Below are 22585 nucleotides of genomic sequence, written 5' to 3' on the forward strand. Positions count from 1 at the left end.
TGATGTGTCTGAGGAGATTCAAGACAGAGAAAAATTCGATCTCACCGAAGTGCGGAATGCAGATATCTGTTTGCTGCACAAACAATTTAGTGCCATTTTGCCCACGAACTACAATTTGAAGTCGGATCCTATTCGATTTCCTTTTGAATCCGCAACACAGACTATACATTCTTTTTGTTCCTAATGCCATACAAAAAGCTAAATTAAGCGCAAATGTGCCATATACAACACTAAATAATTTACGAATTTCGCTACACCAGATGCATCAATATTAGAAGAAACCGTGACATTTCAAACACATCAACGCTGCTATGCATTGCATCCGTGCGCTTGAGGGTCGTAGGTTTATTTATTAAACGCCTCATGGCTGCAGCACCGCTGAAAGATAGGTGTACGTATTGCGATCAATTCCAATTTGCTTGAGCCGGGTACTCTCCGCATGTCAGCTTGGATGACCATCCCACAGAATTTCATAACTGCATTGCGACAGTTGAAGTTTTAAACCAGAGTCTCCTGTCCCCGAAAGGATACGAAATGCAATGTGATACTAACATCGATTCAAACAATATTTGGACTAGGATTGCATATGAAATAGAACATGTCACAGATAGAGAGTATATATGAAACATACCTATCATCAATATGGTGTGATATACACACGGAATGAGGCAGCAAAAATGATGCGTACTTCGGTGTTGCATCAATATTCTGGTCTAATTAACCGCCCTGACAAAGGTCAGTGCGGTTAATTCATGCCAGTTTAACATTGCGTGCGTGCTCTAATTTAGACCGAATATGGAAATACAGCTTGGATTGTGTACGGTGAAATTATATTCAGTAACAGGGGCGCCACAACAGCTTACATTTCGCACGCCATTCACTTTCAACTTAGTCAATTCTCTTCTTCTGAGTTTTGTCTTCTGCAGCTTGGAGCCAGAATGGTTATGCAGAAGTGCGTCGGTGATATCTTACGATGCTTGCAATACTGTGAGAAGCTGATACTCGCACAAAAACAGAGAGAAAAGCTTATTTTATATGGCACAAGCGCTAAACGCGAGCACAGACAAGACAAAAAACAACACGAGCGCTCGTGTCGTTTTTGTTCTTGTGTGCTTATGTTTTGAGCTTCTTCTAAAATGACTCCCTTTTAACTAACCCAGTAAATATGGGGTCAGACTTCGAAAATTGTTTTCTAAAGTTGGCTTTAGAGCATTTGTAACAAAAACTATGGCTATAAAATTTGCGAGAGATCGTATATATGCGTCGTCTATCCGGGGCTGTGGGTAAACGTCCTTTTTTGGTCACGTTATTAAGTTTCCTATAGTCAACACAGAAGCGCAGAGTGGACGGCTGAATGACATCGTCCGCAAGCATTTCAGCGCCCTGATTCTGAATGGCTTCTCGCTCCATCGGCGAAACACGGTAGGGGCGCTGGCAGACGGGTCCCGTAGTCGCATCAGTGATGATACGGTGCTTGGCGAGTGGAGTGCGGCCGACCTTCGAGCACGTAGCGAAACAGTCTGCAAATTCTGCCAAGAGGTCCGACAGAAGATCCTTCTTAACCAATAGCAGGGCTGGATTTATTTTGACTGTCTGAAGAAGATGATGTGAGCCAGCATTGTCTGGAGTTAGTCCTCCCACGGTGCACAAACTTGGGACCTCTGAAACGTTGTGGAGGAAGGCAATAGCCGTGCTTTTGACGAGGTGCCAATATTCGTTGGGAAAGTTGGTCAGGAGGACGTGGGTACGGCCGTCGCGTAGTCGGACGAGACCTCGGGCAACGACAAGGCCCCGCTCGAGCAGCAGTGGAGTATGGCCGTCCGCCAGGCCCTCGTAGTCGTGAAGTAGGTCGTTCCGCACGAGCACCAGGACACTGCTCCGCGCCGGCACCGCGACGTCGTTCTCGACAATGCGCAGAGAGTTGCTGCAAGGATCTCGGGAGTCAAAGTGGGCCACGGCCTGTTTAGTCGAGAACGTGGCACGTGCGTCCTTAAAGACAATCACAGCACCGTTCGCCCGCAGCAAGTCGATCCCCAGAATCAAGTATGTGGAACACTCGGAGAGCACGACAAATTCACCAACGTACGTGAAACCATGAATTCCAACTTTAGCCGTGCACTTGCGAACAGGAGAAATTAGGTGGCCACCAGCGGTGCGCATGTGGATCCCCGTCCACGGTGTCAGAACCTTTTTAAAGTCTCCAGCAAAGGCACGGCTCATAACAGAATCATCAGCACCGGTATCGAGCAGCGCGGTAATCTCAGTGCCATCAATTGTCACATGCAAATCGGATGCAGTGTATCGGGGACTGTCGCTGCCTCTCTCTGTCCAGGTATCGTCGGCTCGATCATTTTGCGATGCAGGATCTTGACACGTCTCGACAGGAGCGGCCTTGCCTGCAGAGGTCGCTGGTGTTAGTTTTCCCGACGCGGACTGGGCGAGAGACGGCCAGCAGAGCTACTCTGGCGGCCGGGGCTAGAAGCACGATAGCGGAGAGGCGAACGCGAACAGGACTCGTGCCTTCCAGAGTAAACACGGTTCTGGCGCGCCCAGAGATGCTCCGCAATCTCATGCGGTCGTTCACCATTCTGAGGACAAGGTGCGTCGGGAAGGAAACAGCGAAGACCCACTTGGCGGTACGGACAGGCTCGGTAAAGATGACCGGGCTCCCCACAGTGGTAGCAGAGAGGCCTACGATCCGGTATACGCCACAAATCCGGCTTCCGAGGACGTGGCTCAGCTGTAGCAGGTGTAGTTGCGTAATATATGACTGTGCTACTGACGGGAGACGTCGGGGTTATACCGTAGCCAGGTGCGGTTGCGTGACAGGTGCCAATGCTGCTCATGGCAGAGAGCAGCGGGACCGTAGCCAGCCGTGCTACGTACACTGGATGTGTATGTAGGTCTGGCATCGAACTGGGGCGGCGCTTCGGGAACAGGAGCTGCCTGAGCAACCTGCCGCACTTCGTACCTGACGACTTCTGTCAGCGCTGCCAGCGGCGCAGGCGCAACCTGGGGCAGACGGAACCGTTGGAGTTCCTCCCGGACAACTGACCGAGTCAGTTCGCTCAAGGTTTCTGCACTGCCGCCAAGGCACGACAAAAAGGTTTCAGGCGCAATCCTTTTGATGTCCCGATTGTACTGGCGGTCCCGTTGTTGGAGCGTCGTCTCCATGGTGGTCGCCTCGGTGAGAAATTCCGCTACAGTGCGGGGTGGGCTGCGTACGAGGCCTGCGAACAGCTCCTGCTTAACCCCTCGCATCAGATGGCGAAGCTTCTTCTCCTACGTCTTGTTGGGGTTGGTACGCTTGAATAGACGGGCCATGTCCTCGATGTACATGCCCACACTTTCTTTCGTGCGCTGCTTTCAGGAGTGCAGCGCAGGTTCAGCTTTCTCCCGGCGGTCGGAGTTGTGGAATATAGCCAGGAGATTCCGTCCAAACGTCTCCCAGGTGGGAAGGGTAATCTCGTCCGGGCAGGCTGTTCTACAGCAAAATATACATTGTGGAGCTTGCGCTCGTCACTCCAGCCGTTGTAACGGGCGACCCGCTCGAAGGTCTCCAGCCAATCCTCAGCGTCTTCGAACACGTCACCGTGAAATGATGGCGGTGTTCGCGGTGTGTGGCAAATAATCGGCGCCAGGAGCCGGGTGTCAGTGGCCATGGCAGTTGGACTCACGGGCTAGGTTGGGTCGGCGCCGGGGACCTGGTGTCAGTGGCCATGTCAGTTTGACTCGGTGGCCGAGGCAGCGTCGTTCTTGTGGGCAGGGGTAGGGGCACCAATTCAGGCGACTGTCCGCGGATACGGCGACTGGGTGGCTGGTGAACAGGTGTGAGGTCCGTATTGATGCTGTGCGGAGTGCGGTGGTCGGCAAGCACACCCAGCACCTCCACCAAACTGTAGCGTGCAACGCAAAGGAGAACCTCCGGAGAAGATAGGTAAAACTGCGGCTGTCCCTAAGAGGTCCGAGCGCGCGAGCCAGAGAGAACCATCCTCTTTCTCTACGAATGCAGGCGCTTCTAATTCTTCTACAGTGGCACGTATCAATAAAGACGTAGTTTGCACTAGAGCTCAAAATGTGTTGCAATTTTGTTTATTATCTTTATTTTGTTTAATATTTTTACTAATTTACATTTTCATTAAAAATCAACTATATGCAAAGTGTTTAATTTTCTTACAAGAGTTTCAATCACATCTTTACAAATGAGGTACTAAAATCATGCGCTTCAAGAAAACAATATTTGTTTTTTTTCTTTGTTCATGCCATGGAACTGCCAACCATGATTTTCGTTTTTCAGAAAAGTACCATTAAACTCTGGCTACTGGTTCTGATAACAGTTATGTAAATGACATTGATGAACATGCGTGAAAAACATTTTTTGCCTATGCCTTATAGTTCCACAGAAAATGGAACAGAAGCCACCGAAAATGCTGTTTTGAGAAAAACTCCAATAAAGTCTCTCAAGACAGTTTTATTCATCAAAACTTTTCATGACAGAAGAGCTGCAGAAAGACCCCAGTGGCTCGAAATGTAGTATTAACAATTTCAAAATAAATTTTTATTGAAAGCCTTTGGCGCAATGAATATTTGCAACCATCCGGAATGCAGAGACGATCTCAAAACGCAATCACTGTTCCGGTCGACGTCACGACAAAAAAGGACGCAAAATTTCAAAAATTTAAATAACAAAGCGTAATATACATTTCTAATGATATAAGACTTCTATAACACATGACTAAAGAAATTTCAAATTCGAATTTTTTTCGCCAAACCTCACTTAGGATCAGTGAGCTTCGCGTGGTGTTATTTATGTCGTTTTTTATATCGCTGCCGTATATTCTAGGTTTCATGACATCAGTGCTCATTACGTTATGTCACGAGAGGCTGTTCCTTACTTCAACGTTCGATTCTGTCTTTTCTGCCTCAGCATCGGCGCTAAGCCCTCAGCTGAGTGGTGGTCGTGGCCCGACCATCGTTCTGGAGCCACCTGCAGTCGTGGAGTTCCTGAGCGACACGGGAGCCGTCCTCCCCTGCTCGGCCCAGGGACAACCACCGCCCAGCATTCGATGGGAGAAAGAGGACGGCAGTGCCGCCACCACGGTGAGAGAGAGATGCTGGTTACCCAGTCGAAGCTTAGCTACGCTTATGGAAATAGGCTCAGCTGTGGTGGACACAAAGACGTTCACGTAATTGAAATGCTTCTGCGGATCGCGACGCTGGCTGCACATTTGAAAGTATTTTTCATTTTCTTATTATATATAAGCAGCCTTACGAATCATCTTGGGCCTTATTTCTTTCCAACATTGAACTAAAACGCGCAAAAAATTATTTCAAGAAAGCACCCTGATTTTGAACGAATATAGATAAGTGACGTATAGAGAGCTGACACGTTCGACCTTCGCAAACTTGCAACAGGATTTCTATTTTCCTCGTAGCCAGTGAAGTAAATCTGGGTAATTTATTTGCGCTACCCATAAAAAATGTATCATAAGGGACTTACCTGCCAACATATCAAGACGATGAGTGGTTTAAAGGAAAAAATATTTTAAAAGTTTTAAATTGATTGAGAGGTTTAAAACAGTCTCTTCATTTTGCGCGAATAAAATATATGTATTGCCAAGGGATTTTAAAGAAGCGATATTGTGATTGAGTAATGCTAATATCATATCTACGTAATGCATTGAATAAATTTAAGCCACTGAGCATTCACAAATAGCCTCTAGTTAGAAATCTACAGACCGTGAGATCAATTAAAATCGGCGTTGTTTTGATGCCGCAGCTTGTTGGAGTGAGGTCCGTGAAATCCGAAATTTTCTCGGTGAGAGAGAGAGAATGACAAACGGAAAGGCAGGGAGGTTAACTAGGCAGCGCCCGGTATGCTACCCTACACGTCGGAAGGGGAACGCAGTAAGAGATAGAAAGGGGAGAGAGAAAAAGGATATGATCACTTTTCCACATGCTGGTTGTTCATTACTTGCAGGGTACACAGGGCACACACTGATAGTTCACAACCTTGCACTCAGTCTTGAGTCCTTCAAGAACTTGAAAAATGCCTTCAAAGCTGTCCTCTGCGATGAAGGCTTACTCCAACGACCCAGAATCTTGGCTTCAGTAAGGGACCGAGGATCTAAATGGCGGAGTGTTGCAGCCAGGAGTGCACGCTCACGCAGAAACCGAGGGCAGTTACAAAGAAGGTTTTCTATTGTTTTGTCACACCCACAGATCTCACACGCAGCAGAATCTGCCATTGCGATTAAGTGGGAGTAGCCATTTGTGATCGCCACTCCCAGCCACAGGCGACACAACAGCGTAGCATCGCGGCGGGAGAGGCCGGACGGAGGACTGAGTTGAAGTAAAGGGTCTAGGCGGTGCAGACGGTTTGTGGAGTGGCCAGCAGAAGACCATGACGCTAAAAGCTCTCTTCGGCCAAGCATTCGCAGATGTCCTGCTGCGTCGACTCTTGTCAACGGTATCTGGAGAACGTTGGCAGTGCCGTGAGCCGCTCGAGTTGCAGCGTCAGCTGCGTCGTTCCCGACAATGCCAGAGTATCCCGGTATCTACTGGAAGACGATATATGACCCTCTTCCTGCGCTTGGTGTTGGAGATGACCTAATTCAGCTAAGAGTTGATCGTGATCGTGACTAACACACGGCTGTCGGTGCCATACATAGCGCACCCAATTGCGGGAGCTGGCGCGAGTGTCCGCGATCTTGATCTTCACAGGGGTTTCGCACGATTCATTCAGATCCCAGAAAACTGAGGGAAGCAGAATAGGGATAAACCAGTATTTTTTATTTAAACAGAAAGTGCGTTTTGCCGTATGTTTCAACGTCATATAACATATTCAACCAAATATTTGCACTTTTTACCTAATGATGTGTTTTGTTATTGGAAGTTTCTTAAAAGATAAGATTAGGGTGGAATTACTAACATTTATGTTGTATATTTTATGGCCTTAGAATAGCATATAATGCAGCTAATTTTTTAACTGATTGGATGGTTCTGCGGTGAGTTGTATAAGCGTTCGTTCTCAAAAATTCAGCTTGTTCATGCGACTGCGCAGCACTTGTGGTGATCACTTCACAGGAGGTCGGCACTGGTTAAGTGGGTCAGTCATTGACAATCCACAATCAAAAGACAATCTTTTTTCTTCTTCCACAGATCCCCGGACTGCGGGAGACACGCTCGGATGGCTCCCTGGTGTTTCCGTCGTTTGTTCCTTCCCAGTTCCGGCCGGAAGTGCACTCTACTACTTACCGCTGCGTGGCCTCCAATAGCGTGGGCCTGGTCAAGAGCCGACTCGCGCACGTCCGAGGAGGTGAGTTTGGTGAAAAGAGCCATCGCGGGAACTACCGCAGCTCCTCGCGAAAAGCGAGCGCATACAATTCGGGAATACCTACGCTAATAGAAAATTGTGTGCTTTGCCTGATGTGGAGTATTTAGAACTGCCACTTGTTACGGCCTGTCTGCACCCAAAAAAAGTTCTGCTTTCTCGATGTAACTAAGAATTTCCAGCTGGAAGCGGCTGCCAACCTCAAGTCTTCTAGTATTGCTAGAGTGTCTTATGTTAGCAACGAAGCTGTTAAATTAGCCGACTCAGATTCGAATTTTAATTTGAGCGCCTGACATTTAATTCAGAAAGACAGCCTACTGAGTGTTTCATTCGGCACAACTCTCAATCAACCGGCTCTGCGCCGGCTGATACATAAGCAAGATAAATGAGAAAGCTAGCGCAATAGCTCGTGAAGTTCAGCCACAGGTTTCTCGTTTCGCGCGCTCAAGGAAATTGGTACAAATCAATTTCATTTTATGGTTCACTTAGTAAAGTTCTTGGCTGGCAGACAACGCGAGATTATTCTTCATAAAGAACACGCAGAAAAAGTGTTTTAAGTAAACGCACCAACAAAAGAGGGAACGAAAATGCTACGTTCAGAAATCCCTCGCCCTCGATGAGGCACTTATGCGACGCACCTGACAGCACGAGCTTATGGATTCGTTTGCTTTACATTAAGTGTACAATGTTGTGTCCGTTTCTTATGTTAACTCCTCTTTCTTCTTTGGCCTTGTGTCATTCCGCTCTTCCTCAACCATCATGTGACGCACTATCTATAAAAAGGTAATCAACGAGTAATTTTTTTATTACTCAAAGGTACCTTATGATACTAAAACCATTATCTCAAGTTAGTGCACACAGCACGATGTCTTGTAAAAGAAACAGGTGAAAGAATAAATGTCATTTGAACCGACGCAATAAAAGTTGCCTAACCCCACTGAAACTTTCTGCTCGTATGAAATTATGGGAATTTGTGTCCACAAGATATGGAAAAATATATAGAAATTTATATTTCCTGTACAGAGTCGATAATCGTTTTAGACAATTTCTATACGACTTCCACATATCGAGCATCACGTCATATGGAGTCCATAAGTTTTGATAAGTGCTTTCCATACAGTCCTATAAGCTCCATACTGCCTCCATATAATCCTTATGGAAGGTAAATGAATTATGGGGATCGTCATATGGAATCTTACAGTAGGGAAGAAAACTATTTTTGAGAGATTGCAAGAAAGTAAGAATGGGGTCGAGAGAGTCTGCCATCGCTTTATTCGGTATTAAGTTCGCGCATCGGTACATGACTAAATAAACCATATTCACCTTTTCGCCGATTTTTAGCAGTGACTTGTTATGACATTAACAGCACGCAGTACTGCCAGTTTTAAGCGTCAAAGGATACCTATTAATTCCCATTCTCAGCAAATTCAGACGATCAGCGGGAATCGCGGTGAACAAGAAGCCGACAGTTACGCAGAACCTAGGCTGAAACTCTCGAAACTTTCCAGCCCAATGGCATCGGGGTTAGCGGCTGCAACTCCCTATTCTCGTCGCCCGGAAGCGGTGACGCCGAGACGACATGCGTGAAAACGGGAGGATGACAGATCGTGTCCGCCATAAAGGCTGCGTACATGTGCTACCCAGCTTTGGGCTCAACAATGAACAGACGTCTGCTAGAGTCATTATCGCCGTCTGTGCTGCAGACCGATCACTGTGCGACTTCGAATAAGCACACCGCAAAACTAGCGGCTGAACACCACTCTCGCTCAACGTATCGAACTTCCCCCTACCCCCCTGTCCCACTGAGTGATGCATGCACTTTGAAAGTATTTCTCTTCGGCAGGGAGCTGTCCTATAATGCGCTGCGCCTTTCCGGCAGTCCATTCCTTCCTATCACTTAATCTCGATGATGGGGATAGGTTACATTTTGCTGGATTTTCTGTGTAAAAGGCTTCACGCGGAAAAATAGCTGACACTTGCAGCCCTTCTCTGTAACGATTTCGGAAATTTAGAGAAAGACAGAAATTTACTGTAGGCATAAGTTTGTTTATTCTCTTTGCTACCCACTCTCTAGAGTAGCCGTCCGACACTGGAAACACAAGAAGCAGCTTCATTTCCGTAACTAACAATTCCCATATGCGGTAACAAAGCTTCTTGTAAATTTTGCCAGGGATGCCCAATTGTAAGAACTACGTGTTTTCGATGATTCAGCCGCCAGGTGACGGGCTCTATATGTGTTCTTTTACGATCGCGCAATGTAGAACTGTGCAACCAGCTGTTTATCACTTGAGGTGTGCATCGGGAAAGGAATTAACACTTATAGACGCGGTCTACAGGTGATCATAGTCGTAGAGGAGTGAACTCATGATCATTGAGATCGTATTCGTCGGATAAAAAATGCTCACTCTTAGAATAGGAAGAGTATTACCTACGACTATAATTTTATTCATCTGAGGGCCAGATGAATTAAGTGCACAGGCATAACAGGATATAATCATTGCCTAATGTGGGGAAAGAAGAGGATACGACAAGGAGGCTCTGCCGTACCAAATGTATCTGGTTGTCGCAAAATCAAGCGCAGAGTACTGCTGCAAAAAAATGTAAAAATAGTATTAATTGTCATCATTGTATCCATCTGCATTTGTAGAGCCGCTGCAAGCGACAGATTCTACCTGATTAGTCTGACGTCGAATTAAGAGCGTTTTTAAAATGAAAATTAGTTGTTGGGGCAAGGAAATGGCGCAGTATCTGTCCCACATCTCGTCGTACACCTGAACCGCGCTGTAGGGGAAGGAAGAAAAAGAGGAACTGAGAGAAGAAAGGGGAAGGAGGAGCCGTAGTGGAGAGCTCCGCCATAATTTCGACCACCTGGGGATCTTTAACGTGCACACACGAGCGTCTTTCGCGGTTCGTCTGCATCGAAACGCGGTCGCCGCGGTCGGGTTCGGCCCCAGGTACTCCGGATCAGTAGCCGAGAGCCTTAACCACTCCGCAACCGCGCTTTACTCGAGCGGCGTCTACATTACTCCTGCTAATTCTGCAGTCTATTGTCTAGACAAGATTACTGCGCGTTCATGTGCGCTACAGGGTTGCTAACGTACTCATCACAGCATTTAAAGCTGTTGTGGAAATACACAAACGTAGTGGTGGGCTTAATGTACAAAATCGCCGGAAAAGGCGTGTAGGCTGGCTTAAAAGGCGAAGTCAGGATGTATACATTGTCTCGAAAGCTATGGTTAAGCTCTGCGTGGTAGTGTTTTTTGCACTGAAAATTACCAGTGATTCCTTCTACCTCTGCTTGCCTTTCAGAACGTTTGACAAATCTGTTTTCTTTCAAAATTTTGGCAGTGTTGATGTAATACTAGGTCCGTAGAACCCAACATATTATATGTATTTTATTGTTCATTATCTTTATGTTAAGCCTGAATATCAGCAGGTGTATTCTCGAAAGGAAGATTTTTCTAATCAGCTGTTTACACTGTTTGCACTGCCACCAGCAATGCTTATACAACACTATCTTTCAAATCTCCCATCTTTCCTGCACACAACGCTGTTTGAGGAGAGGCTTTAGTTTCTTTCTATTCAGAGGTTGGTCTCTAATCTTGAGCACTTACAAGGCTTGCCGTCGGGTAAAGGTTTATCCTGCCTACATAAGAGTGGTTTTTCAACGATGGAAGCAAGTGTCAAAAGCAGAACAAACGGTAGGCTGAGGCACGCCTCGATGAGACAATCTCTCTTACGTATCGGTAATTTTCGAAGGCATGAGCATAGGGACATGCAACCGAACTGTTCTCGAAATAAGTGTTTGTTTTGTGCGTTCGTAGTTTACCAGGATCACAATGCTGACAGCTGGGTTTGGAAATAACTTCAACCAAATCATAATGTGAACGACCGAGTATCTAGGAAGTGAATGAGCAGCGTTTTGCACCTTTTTCAAGCTCTCTTTTATGTGATATTAGTTGTGGGCCACGTCTATGCTTAGTTTGGATTGAGTATTTACGATTAAGGAATCTTTTGGTTATGGCACTTGCACATCTAGACAGAGCACTGCAAAAGATTGACGTACATGATAAACAATGGACTCCATAGCTAAGCTTAGAAGATCGTCTTGTTTGTGCTAAAACTTCATCTGTGGTTGCTGAAATATTTTTTTATCTGTCTTGATCTGCCCAGTACCTATAAATAGTGCCTGAGGAAGTGGCAGCCGGAGAACTGCGGTGTACATGAGCTTACGCGAAAAGAAATTAAAAAAGCTGAAAAATAACAAAAACATTGTCGCGACTTCTCTAAAGGGCGAAGTTCCCCAATACTACACATACCTTTGTTTTACAGCGAGAGCTGTCTGGTTGTCACTCGGCGATATTGTATCGTCTTCACTGTCCGGCCAGATACCTATATCTCTATATAATGCAACAAGCGCAGCACCCCATTAAACCTCGAGGTCAACCTCGGTAGCAGTACCAACGTATACGCCATAAGACCGCAACAACTAACTTAACCTTGCACCCCTAAACCTCAAATACCACCCGTTTGCTGGTTTCTGCCCTCGGCAACTCCTACACTCTCAATGCCGCACTCCGACACCCGCAGTATCTATCTGCAGACTTGGATTATGCCTTGATGAGTGAGCGTGCTTGAAACGAACGCAGCCTTACACCCGCACCCTCAAAACCCACGCCTTTCGCCAGAGTTCGCAAACACCCCGACTCGCAGCACCGTTTCGCAGCCTCCTACCTGCTGTCGCAATCCTCATTTTCCACTGAAAGATCTGGTAATCCGCCCTCGTAGTCTTTGGCCGCGTTCGCGCACTGCACCTTGCTACGCAACACTGCCAGCCCATAGTGTGACTAGATACTTCGACTGGCGCCAGTATTCACAACATTCCAGCTACCTCTCCTCTCTATCGACCGTTTCTCTCACAGTGGATATTTCAACGAACAGCCGCCTTATAAGACGTAATGAGCAACCAAGCGTACACGCTTAGCCTACACCCCTATCATCACCATCATCTGGTTAATTACGCCCACTGCCGAGCCTGTCCCACATCTCCTATGTCCCAAATGCTGGTCCCATATCTCTCCAATTAACCCATGTCCTGTGCCAGCTGCGGCCATCCTATCCCCGCAAACCTGATCTCATCCGCCAACCTATCTGCTGCCTTTTCCTACGCTTTTCTTCACCTGGAATCTCCCAATGACACCCAAAAAGCACACTCGAACTCACCCAGTTCATGCCTGATTACTGTATCAGGCTACTCATACAGACTCAATAGAGCTTTCTTGTGGCGGTAATGCATATGCAGCGGCATAAACAAAGGATGCACCCCGCAGCCAGATCTTAACTCTTCGACTGACATCACCATTTCGCCCCACCCCACCTTTCGCTCCGGAATAATTTCGACCACCTAGGGATCATTAACGTGCACTGACATCGCACAGCACACGGGCCCTTTAGCGTTTCGCCTTCATTGAAACGCAGCCGCCGCGGTTGGGTTCGAACCCGGAAACTTTTGATCAGCAGTTGAACGCTGTAATTACTGGCGGGATGTTTCAGAAGAAATTTTCAGGGCTCTTTTTATTAGGCGATAAACATCATTACAGGGAGAGTAAGGCGAAGTAAGAGTTAGCCTGTATGAAAACGGTATCGCGGTATTAACAAGCTAAAAATGAAAGAAAAAACGAAATAGAACTGTTATCAGCCCCGGTCGATTTCACAAGTAAAATGCATTCGCAGCAAATTTTTACGCACGGAACTCAGAGGCTACTCTTCACTGCCATGCGTTTAAAAATTTTGACAGCTCTTACTTTTCGGTAATGACGCCATGAGTTTGAATGGAATGTGGGGCATATTTTCAAAACCAATTTTCTCACCGATTAATGCGTCTTTGGTTGCCGGACATATCTCAACATATCTAGAAAACACCAGAGAATTAGTGTCCGTTCAAAAACCCGAAGAGCGGTTTAGATGTCTTGAAACTTTAATAAGCGCGTAGGGAAACGTAAAGTTTACTCGATAAGCAGCATGTGCTCTTGAGGGTTATTGAAACAGGGTATTTTTAAAGCACCATTTCTCAAAGTAAGATCAATAGTGCATGTTTAAAACATATCAATATCAGATGCCTCAAAAAACTGAAGCAAGTAGAATATTTCAAGAGTTTGTTGCTAGAAAACCTTGATCACACGACCACGATCTGTGAAAAGAAGTTTATTTCCTTTCGAAAGGCTCCGGGGCGCTTACTACTTCTTGGTGTTTACGCTGATCATAAGCAAGATGAACCCTTTGTGCACTACAGATAGCTTCGACAAAAGCGTGGCGTGCCAGTGCCCTTTAGAGCAACAGCGACAATGAGAGTGGATATTACTGACCAAAACTGAAAATGAAGACCCAAGCGTAGTGCAGAAGTTGCGGTCCTATTCATTTTAAATGAATTGCCTACCCCGGAGTCTTGATTTATGGATACATCTACGCGTTGAGGTTTTTATTTTATCGGGACAGCATGCCTTTTGGAGCACCATAATTTAGTATCCGGCAGATATGGACGCGCGCCGGATTTCCGAAGAGAGCCCTGGGGCTCGGTGGTGGGGAACCACGTAATCTAATTTTCAGCACCCGACTGTCCACCGGGGGCAGACCGCGTCGGAGCAGGGGTTTGTGCCGGAGGGCGTGCGCGAAGGGGCAGGTCTAGACAGGAGCTGGATAGAATCGGCACGAGTCGCCAAAGGGGGCATGGTACCGAGCCGACTACGGCCGGGTTACCACAATGGTGAGAGCGGCACGAAGGCGTAGCCATCGAAGCAATAACCCTTCCCAGCAGGCAAGGCCGCCCGAGAGGTCGGTGCCGCGCAGTGGCAGCAGTGCTAACGTGGCGCGCCGAGGGTGTTCTTTTTCAACGATTTATATTTTCTACGAAGAGATACGCGGCTGACTGAAGGATATCAGGGGGCGCTGGTTCTTGGCTTCCTACATCCTTGAGAGAAAGTGACTTGGCTAGGGTTTGAAACCAGAATGTCGTGAGCGTGCATTTCTTACGACAGCCTTCTGGCCGCTGCACTGAAGAAACTCGAATGAACAAAATAATAAACTCAGTTTTTTAAACATTGAGAGTGCGTGTCAAATATTGTAATTAGAAAGGTATTGCTTAGAAAGAAGACAATGACCAACGTGTCCGGAATATTACCGGAATTAGTCTTGGCCTTTGAGCGATCACTGTACATGAAGCTCCGGAGTCAAGCTTTCTTAAAATGTCTCTTTTATCTCGGTGGCAAATTTTTCATTCTCTTCTGTTCTGTTTCCACTATCTCTCACGGTTGGAAGATCCTTAAGATTCCAAATCATCTATTCGGGACGGTTGCTCGATGGCCTTGGATAATGCTACGACTAAGACAACGGCAAAGCGGGCAACGTGTAACGTTAAGAGACAGGAAGACGGCAGAGTCGGTCAGAAAACAAACGCGGGTAAATGGTACCCTAGTCGAAATTAAGGGATGGAAACGGCTTGGCCAGGGCGTGTAATGCGACTGCAAGAAGACCAGTGATTCGTAAGGGTAACGGACTGGATTTTGTGAGAAGCCAAGCGTATCAGGTGCTGGCAGAACGTTAGGTGTGTAGATAAGATAAAGAAGTTTGCAGGGATGGGATGGGAGCAGCTGGCACAGGACATAAATTACACTCTGATCTTAGCCAACAGGAGAGGGTTAATTGGAGAGACATGGGACGGTACTTTGCCCTGCAGTGCCGTAGTCAGTCTGATCATGATAATGAAAGCGGCCAATGGCGCTGGACGATGTTCTGGCACTTAGCCTGTAACCTTTGTAGCTTTGTTCATGCTGTCGTTACATGACCCTGTTCTTTTGCTTGCCAGAACGTAATAATATGATGAGCTCCGCGTTGAATTTTCGGAAAAAGCCACATCAATATCGCCCAATATGTGCTCAACATAATAACTAAAGAGGATAAATATAAATTGTAAAAAACTCAATTCTTCACAAAAAATTGAACCTCCTTAAGCCCACAGTGGCATCTGGAAGAAAAAGTTTATTGTCACAGTTAATCCTCTTTCATTCGGGCTTAAAGCATCGACGTAAAATTTAGTTTAGCGGTTAATTGAAGCCAGGTCACCATTAAAAACAATCGCTTCAGCCATCTGTACGTCCTAATCTTTAATCTTTGGTAAATGTAGGGGTGTCTTTATTGATCTATTTTGTAGCAAAATTTTCCCGCTAGTCCCGCCTTAATCTGGTGCGTTTTTACCTCAAGTTCTCAAGACCGCTCTGATTTCTGAATAGATTCGTCTTGACTGCCACCTTTGTCTGTATACAATTTATCTCTGGCATCGAAGTATACAGAAGTATTTTACGCTTTCTTTTATGTTCGCCGCTGTGCTTGTTTTTACTTCCAAATAACGAGCACTATGCAGCTTCTGTAAACCCACTGAAATGGTCGGAAACTGTCTTGGCGATGTATGGTTGCAGTGACCTCTGCGCAAAGCAGTAACAATAGCCCCTGCTATACGCACACAATGGCGACAGGCCGGGCGGCATATGTCTCTGCTGCCAGCCGTAACGAATGGAGCTAAGTCCAAGTAATGGCTCCTGTCCACGGGGCCACGACATCGTCTATCCGTTGGTTCGGTACCAGCCTTCGGCGAAGGCCGTCCGTCCACTTCAGGCGGTGAAGAATGGATACGAGCAGGGTCGGTCGCCACCACCTAGCACCGAGATCTGCGATCTTCAGCCGTGATAGTGGACGCTGGACCGGTGTGCTAGATACGAGATTAAGTGAGCTAAAAGAAAAAAAAGGAAGGAGGAAAGGGGAGGGGAAGACGTGGGGACCGCAAAAAACAATACTCAATCCGGTGTCTTAATCCCTCGGTGCACTAGGATGCAATGTAAGCGGCTCCCAACGAGCCAGTCCACTCAGTGGAGGGGGATGGTGCGGAATATCTCTTTATTTCCTGCTATGCGCTGCGGAGAACACGCCCAAAAACATTACCAAGATTTGCAGATGCCGCGATTAGATTACTGGGATTGTAAGGATATGAAGGGAGAGAGAGCTGCGCATTTCTGTTACCAGCTATTCATTGGATATTATAGTGGCCCTCAATAGCTGTAAATTTAGGTGACATTCTGGCTCTTGAAAAGTAGGCTATTCCAGGTGCGCTAGGTTTGAACGTGAGCTCTCTCGCACTAACCGTATTGCCTCGACAACATTGCATCACTACAGCGCGACTAACGGGACCATGACGCAGCACAGCGTTGTGTCCCTTCGTGCTTCCTTATTCATTGTCCCGTTCGCCGCGCTGAAGTCATAGAGTATTGTCACGAACTGTAGTCATGAAATATCGTCACGAATATCGTCACGGAATATCGTCAACAACTCTCCTCGAAGTCCATCATGATAATTATGAAAACATGCACACATAGAAAACACATAGCTCTCAAATCTGTTCACTGTAAATCTGACGCATGTTGTGTTCTGGCTCTCTAGCGCTTGCAATGCGCACAGTTTTACGGAAAACGAAAATACACTCATAAAAAGATATTTTTGGGAAATCACTAAGCTTATTGTCGACGCTATAGTGCCTGATTGTGAAGACGAGGTGGACAGATAAGTGCTGCTTTTTGTAAGCACCAAAGCACTGCTGGAATGTGACGTTTCAAAAACACGGATTTCCGTTGTCGTCTGGGAAGTACTGAATGTGCGACGTTGGCAAAACATGAATTTTACAATTATATCCATCGAAATAAATATGCTTCGGTCTTTATGAATGCAAATAATTTCGGATTTTTATCATAATAGATGAATGACACGAAAAACTAGAATAGTATCTGCCGAATGGCAATGTATGTGTATGAAGCGATTCATCTTGTAGTACATAATTTACAATGTGTGCCTTTGTTTCTCTCTAAAAGATTCTTAAAATAGAAACTGTTTCTCATGAACTCATTTCGCGATGGTTTACTTTTAAGGTTATCTTAAACACTCTTTTACAAAAAACATAATTTTTTTTCCAAACGTATCAGTATTAGCGCTCCGAAAATATTCGATGAACTGCCTGCAAAAAAAGTTTTTTCGCATTTTGACGGGGTCCCCAGAAATAACATAAATTTGGCGCACTTTTCTTCTCTGTAAAGGATGGCTTGGAGCCCAATTCATGCGTAAGAATTTCCTGTGCGTACCTCCCGTTAAAAACCGTAGTATAACGACGTGCTGCAGCGCTCCGAACAATTCCATGCGTGGCTTGAACACCTGGATGCGTTCTCACGTCTGCGGAGCCTCGAGAGGCGATCGGCACCCCTGAAACAGAAGCTCGGGGTGATTTGTGGCTCGTGCAGCGACAGCGAAGATTTAGTGGCGCTCGTCCCGCGATCGTTTATTTCCGCGCGTTTGTCGGTTGGAGGGAGGGGGGGGGGGGGCACTCAAACATGGAGTTTTATTTCACTCGCTGGCAGCTCAACTCGTTTCAGCGGCGGGATTTCCGGGGCGCACTTACATGCACACGCACCCTCTAATGTCTTCTTTATGACCGCAAAGTTCGTTCTGTTTCTCGCTATATATCTCACGTGCTTTCGTAAGCATTTCGGTTTCAATTTCTCTGCGGTTGTGCCTAATTTCTGAAGCTTTCGATTAAGCACAAAGAAAAACTCTTCTTCTTTCAATGCGGGCATCGCATTTGTTATGTGCACTTTAAAAGTGTTAAACAAAAGTACTTGACAAGTGCCACTATTTCTCGAAGGACTGAAATCTTAAGTTTTCTGAGCAGTATAGTCCCACGCGATAATTCATGCTCGCAGAAGTGCACTAAATCTTTCAAGTAGCTGATGGGCCCACACGTCTTTCTTACCCCTTGTTGACGAAAAGAGCATCATTTCTGTGGCCTTTTACTAAACATCTGCTTTCGAATTACTGCTTGCACCTGTCGTAAGCATGAAGATAAACAAGAATATTAACAAACGTTTGTCCTGACACTTGTGCAGTACTTCACATAGAGTGTGCAAATAACTTATTTTGACATTGTTATGTCTCAAATTTCGTAATAACCCCCTACCTAAACTCAAAAAGTGCAAATCACTCATTAATGTTTAGGGATTCGTTTACCTTGTAAAATCTCTAGACGCAGAACATAATTACCTTCAGATATTTAATAGCCTTTGAAATTTTTTCAATATACCCTAATTTGTAGCAACAGTGAGTGCGAACAAGCGATTACACGCTTTTAAACTTTCTGATTTAGGTTTCTACTTCACAAACACTGCTTATCATTCTTATACGTAATTACAAAATGGTATCTCCTCGTCCAGGATTATCACATATAAATGGCTAGATGTTTCTAAACTGACAACGAGGACAACTCCATCCGAGTTTTTTTCTTAAAAAACGTTGATTCTTAGTATTTTTGCGACTGAACTGATGTCTGTGGGGCCGCAAACCGGCCAATTCTAACAAATGTTGATATCAAACAAACGGCATTCCACGCCACTCAATATCAACTGGTGACGTCAGGGCCACACAGTACTTTGTGACCAACGTTTGGAGGCCGATGGAAGTGAAGCCCAACCTCAGATATCCACACGAGAAACTGTAAAATAGAGTGCAAAATTTTTAAACCTGTGAACATTCCGCTTGCGCACAGAAACTTTAATAGTGTAACGGAAAACAGGGAGACAGGTCGCTAACCAGCAGAATACAGCAAGCAGCCAGCCAGCCAGCGCGAGACACTTCAACGTCTTCGAAGACACTTCAGCGCCACCTGAGAACACCAGGTGGCATTACTCCCCCTCCAAAAAAGAAAAACAAAAGCGGGGTTGCAGTATGGGCAGTGGAAAGAGAAAAGAAAAAAAACAACACAAGCACACAAAAATGTACAAGGGAGGTGGGCGAAGGTGTCCCACGCGAAAACTAGCAGAACACTGAGCGTACTATCCATTACCGCGTGAAGTAGGGTTTCATGCGGACAACGTGCACAACCTCAGAGCGGGGTTGACGACGCTGAGGCTGCACAGTCCCGTCAGGAAGAACTTCGTAGGTCACTTCGGTGACGCGGCGCAAAACTCGGTACGGTCCAAAGTAACGGCACATCAGTTTTTCAGACAAGCCTGGGCGGCGTGCCGGGGTCCACACCCAAACTTGGTCTCCCGGATGGTATTCGACGTGTCGATGACGGAGGTTGTAGCGGCGTGCATCCGTGCCCTGCTGCCGCTGAATGTGAAGACGGGCAAGTTGACGTGCTTCCTCGGCGCGCTGAGCGAACTGCTCGGCGTCTGGCGTGAGTGGGTGGTCATCAGTGCTGCATGGAAGCATTGCATCCAGCATCGTCTGAACGTCACGTCCGTAGACCAGACGAAATGGTGTAAATCGGGTCGTCTCCTGGGTGGCCGTGTTGTAAGCGTATGTGACGTACGGGAGAATCTCGTCCCAGGTTTTGTGCTGCGAGTCTATGTACATTGCGATCATGTCGGCGATCGTTCTGTTGAGTCTCTCTGTGAGCCCGTTCTTCTGTGGGTGATAGGCAGTAGTTTTGCGATGGTTCGTGTGACTGAGCTCGAACACGTCGCGCATGAGCTGTGCCGTAAACGCCGTACCTCGATCAGTGATTACGTGGGACGGTGCGCCATGACGCAGCACGATTTGTTGCATAAAAAACTGGGCGATCTCAGATGACGTACCGCGCTGCACCGCTTTAGTTTCCGCATACCTTGTTAAATAGTCGGTCGCGACTATGATCCATTTATGACCGGTCGATGACACAGGGAATGGGCCCAGAAGATCGATGCCGACTTGATCAAAAGGCGTCCGAGGGGGTTCAATAGGTTGGAGCAAGCCCGCTGGCTTGAGAGGAGGCGCCTTACGACGTTGGCAATCGCGGCAGCCTCTGACGTAACGCTGGACGGCGTGAGAAAGTTTGGGCCAATAATACGCCTGGCGCACGCGTGCAAGTGTGCGGGCAAAGCCCAAGTGGCCGGAGGTCGGCTCATCGTGACAAGCAAGAAGGATATCGGCGCGGAGATCTGCCGGAACGACGAGGAGGTGCGCTCGGTCAACAGTGCTGGAGTTTTTCTTAAACAAAATGCCGTTCCGGAGACAGAAGGCCGGCAGGTTTCTAGAAAATTGTCGGGGTACGACAGAAGCTCGGCCCTCCAGATAATCAGTGATAGGTCGCAGGTCTGGGTCAGCTCGCTGGCGGGTCATTAGGTCTAAGGCGCTGACAACTCCAATAAAACCACTCTCGTCCTCTATGCTATCATCCGCTAACCCGACGGGCGCGCGAGAGAGTGCGTCAGCGTCTTCGTGCGTCTGGCCAGATTTGTGCACAATGGTGTAATCGAATTCTTGGAGGCGGAGGCTCCATCGGGCTAGGCGCCCCGATGGGTCGCGAAGATTTGCAAGCCAGCACAACGAATGGTGGTCGGTAACTACTTTGAACGGGCGGCCGTAGAGGTACGGACGAAATTTCATGGTTGCCCACATAACCGCAAGGCATTCTTTTTCTGTGGTCGAATAGTTTGTTTCAGCGCGAGAAAGCGTGCGGCTTGCATACGCGATGACCCTTTCCACGCCACCTTGGTGTTGGACGAGTACGGCGCCGAGGCCGACGTTGCTCGCGTCGGTGTGGACTTCGGTTTCAGCCTCTTCATCAAAGTGCGCAAGAACAGGGGATGGTAGCAGTCGTCTGCGCAGCTCGGCAAAAGCCTCCTGCTGCTCGGCAGCCCACACGAACTGTGTATCATTGCGCGTGAGGTGGTACAGGGGTGCGGCAATCTTTGAAAAGTCGGCGATGAAGCGGCGGTAATATGCGCACAGACCCAAAAAACGTTGCACACTTTTCTTTGTTGCAGGAACAGGAAAGTTGGCGACGGCAGCAGTTTTCTCGGGGTCGGGCTTAACGCCATCGGCACTCACGAGGTGACCGAGAAACTTCAACTCTTTGTACCCAAAGTGGCGCTTCTCGGGCTTTAGCGTTAAGTCGGCCGATCGGAGGGCATCTAATACTGTCCTCAGGCGTTCAAGGTGTTCGGCAAAGGTTTCGGAAAATACGACGACATCATCGAGATAAACCAAACAAGTTTGCCATTTTAGTCCAGCGAGAACGGTATCCATCATCCGCTGGAAAGTTGCCGGCGCTGAACATAGCCCAAAAGGTAGCACTTTAAATTCGTACAGTCCGTCGGGTGTCACGAACGCCGTTTTTTCGCGGTCCCGCTCGTCGACCTCTATCTGCCAGTACCCACTCTTTAAATCAATGGAGGAGAAGTACTGGGCGCGACGAAGTCTGTCGAGCGAGTCGTCGATACGAGGCAGCGGGTAGACGTCTTTTTTGGTGATGTCGTTCAGTTTCCGATAATCCACGCAGAAGCGGAGTGTCCCATCCTTTTTCTTCACCAGCACGACATGTGAAGACCAGGGGCTGCTGGAAGGTTGAATGATTCCATCTGAAAGCATCTCCTTCACCTGCGTTTGGATCGCCTCACGCTCCTTCGGTGAGATACGGTACGGCTGCTGATGGATGGGGCGGGCATCGTCGGGCGTAATGATGCGGTGCTTGAGAAGAGCCGTTTGCCGGACTTTCGACGAAGAAGCGAATCAGGAGGAGTATTCAAGTAGGAGGGCACGTAGTTCTCGCTGTTGAGTCACCGAAAGGTCCGGGCTGATGTCAAGGGATGGGCGCACAGGTCTAACAGCTTCGAACGCGAAACATTCAGAAACCTCCGCTAAGGGGTCGGCGAATGCGATGGCAGTAGCACGAAAAAGGTGCCGGGGCTCGTTAGAGAAGTTAGTCACCAGGAGCTCAGAGCAGCCGTCGCGGAGATGGATGAGACCTCGCGCTGAGCAGATGCCGTGGGTGAGCAAAAGGGACAGGTTGCCCTCTGCGACCGCTGTCCCTTCACGTAGTCCGTCGCAGTGAACACTCACAAAAACGCTGGCGCGTGGCGGAATCCAAACGCTCTCGGCGGATTTTCTAAGGGCGGCGCGGCGTGGACAGTCCTCGGAGTAAACATCAGCTTTCTGGGTAGAAAATGTGACAGTGCGCTTTCGGAGGTCAATAATAGCTCCATACTCTCGGAGAAAATCAACGCCAAGGATACAGTCACGGGAGCAGTTCGGTAGAACTAGGCAGCTGACAACAAATGTGGAGCTGCGAATTTGGACTCTTGCTGTGCATAGGCCAAGCGGAGTTACGACATGTCCGCCAGCCGTGCGAATCTGCGTGCCGGACCATGGTGTCATTACTTTTTTAAGAAGCGCCGCTAGCTT

At 47.4% G+C, this 22585-nt stretch overlaps 1 protein-coding gene across 1 annotated transcript in view; it reads left to right on the forward strand.

The window, feature by feature from the left end:
- Window positions 1-22585, forward strand: part of LOC144128121 (cell adhesion molecule Dscam1-like) — a 252505-nt gene that overhangs the window by 82787 nt on the left and 147133 nt on the right. The window contains exons 2-3 of the mRNA XM_077661207.1: window positions 4928-5100; window positions 7162-7318. Coding sequence (XP_077517333.1) covers window positions 4928-5100; window positions 7162-7318 — 330 coding nt within the window. The remainder of the gene's footprint in view (window positions 1-4927; window positions 5101-7161; window positions 7319-22585) is intronic.

The sequence above is a fragment of the Amblyomma americanum genome, chromosome 4 (genome assembly GCF_052857255.1).
Source record: "Amblyomma americanum isolate KBUSLIRL-KWMA chromosome 4, ASM5285725v1, whole genome shotgun sequence".
Taxonomy (NCBI): domain Eukaryota; kingdom Metazoa; phylum Arthropoda; class Arachnida; order Ixodida; family Ixodidae; genus Amblyomma; species Amblyomma americanum.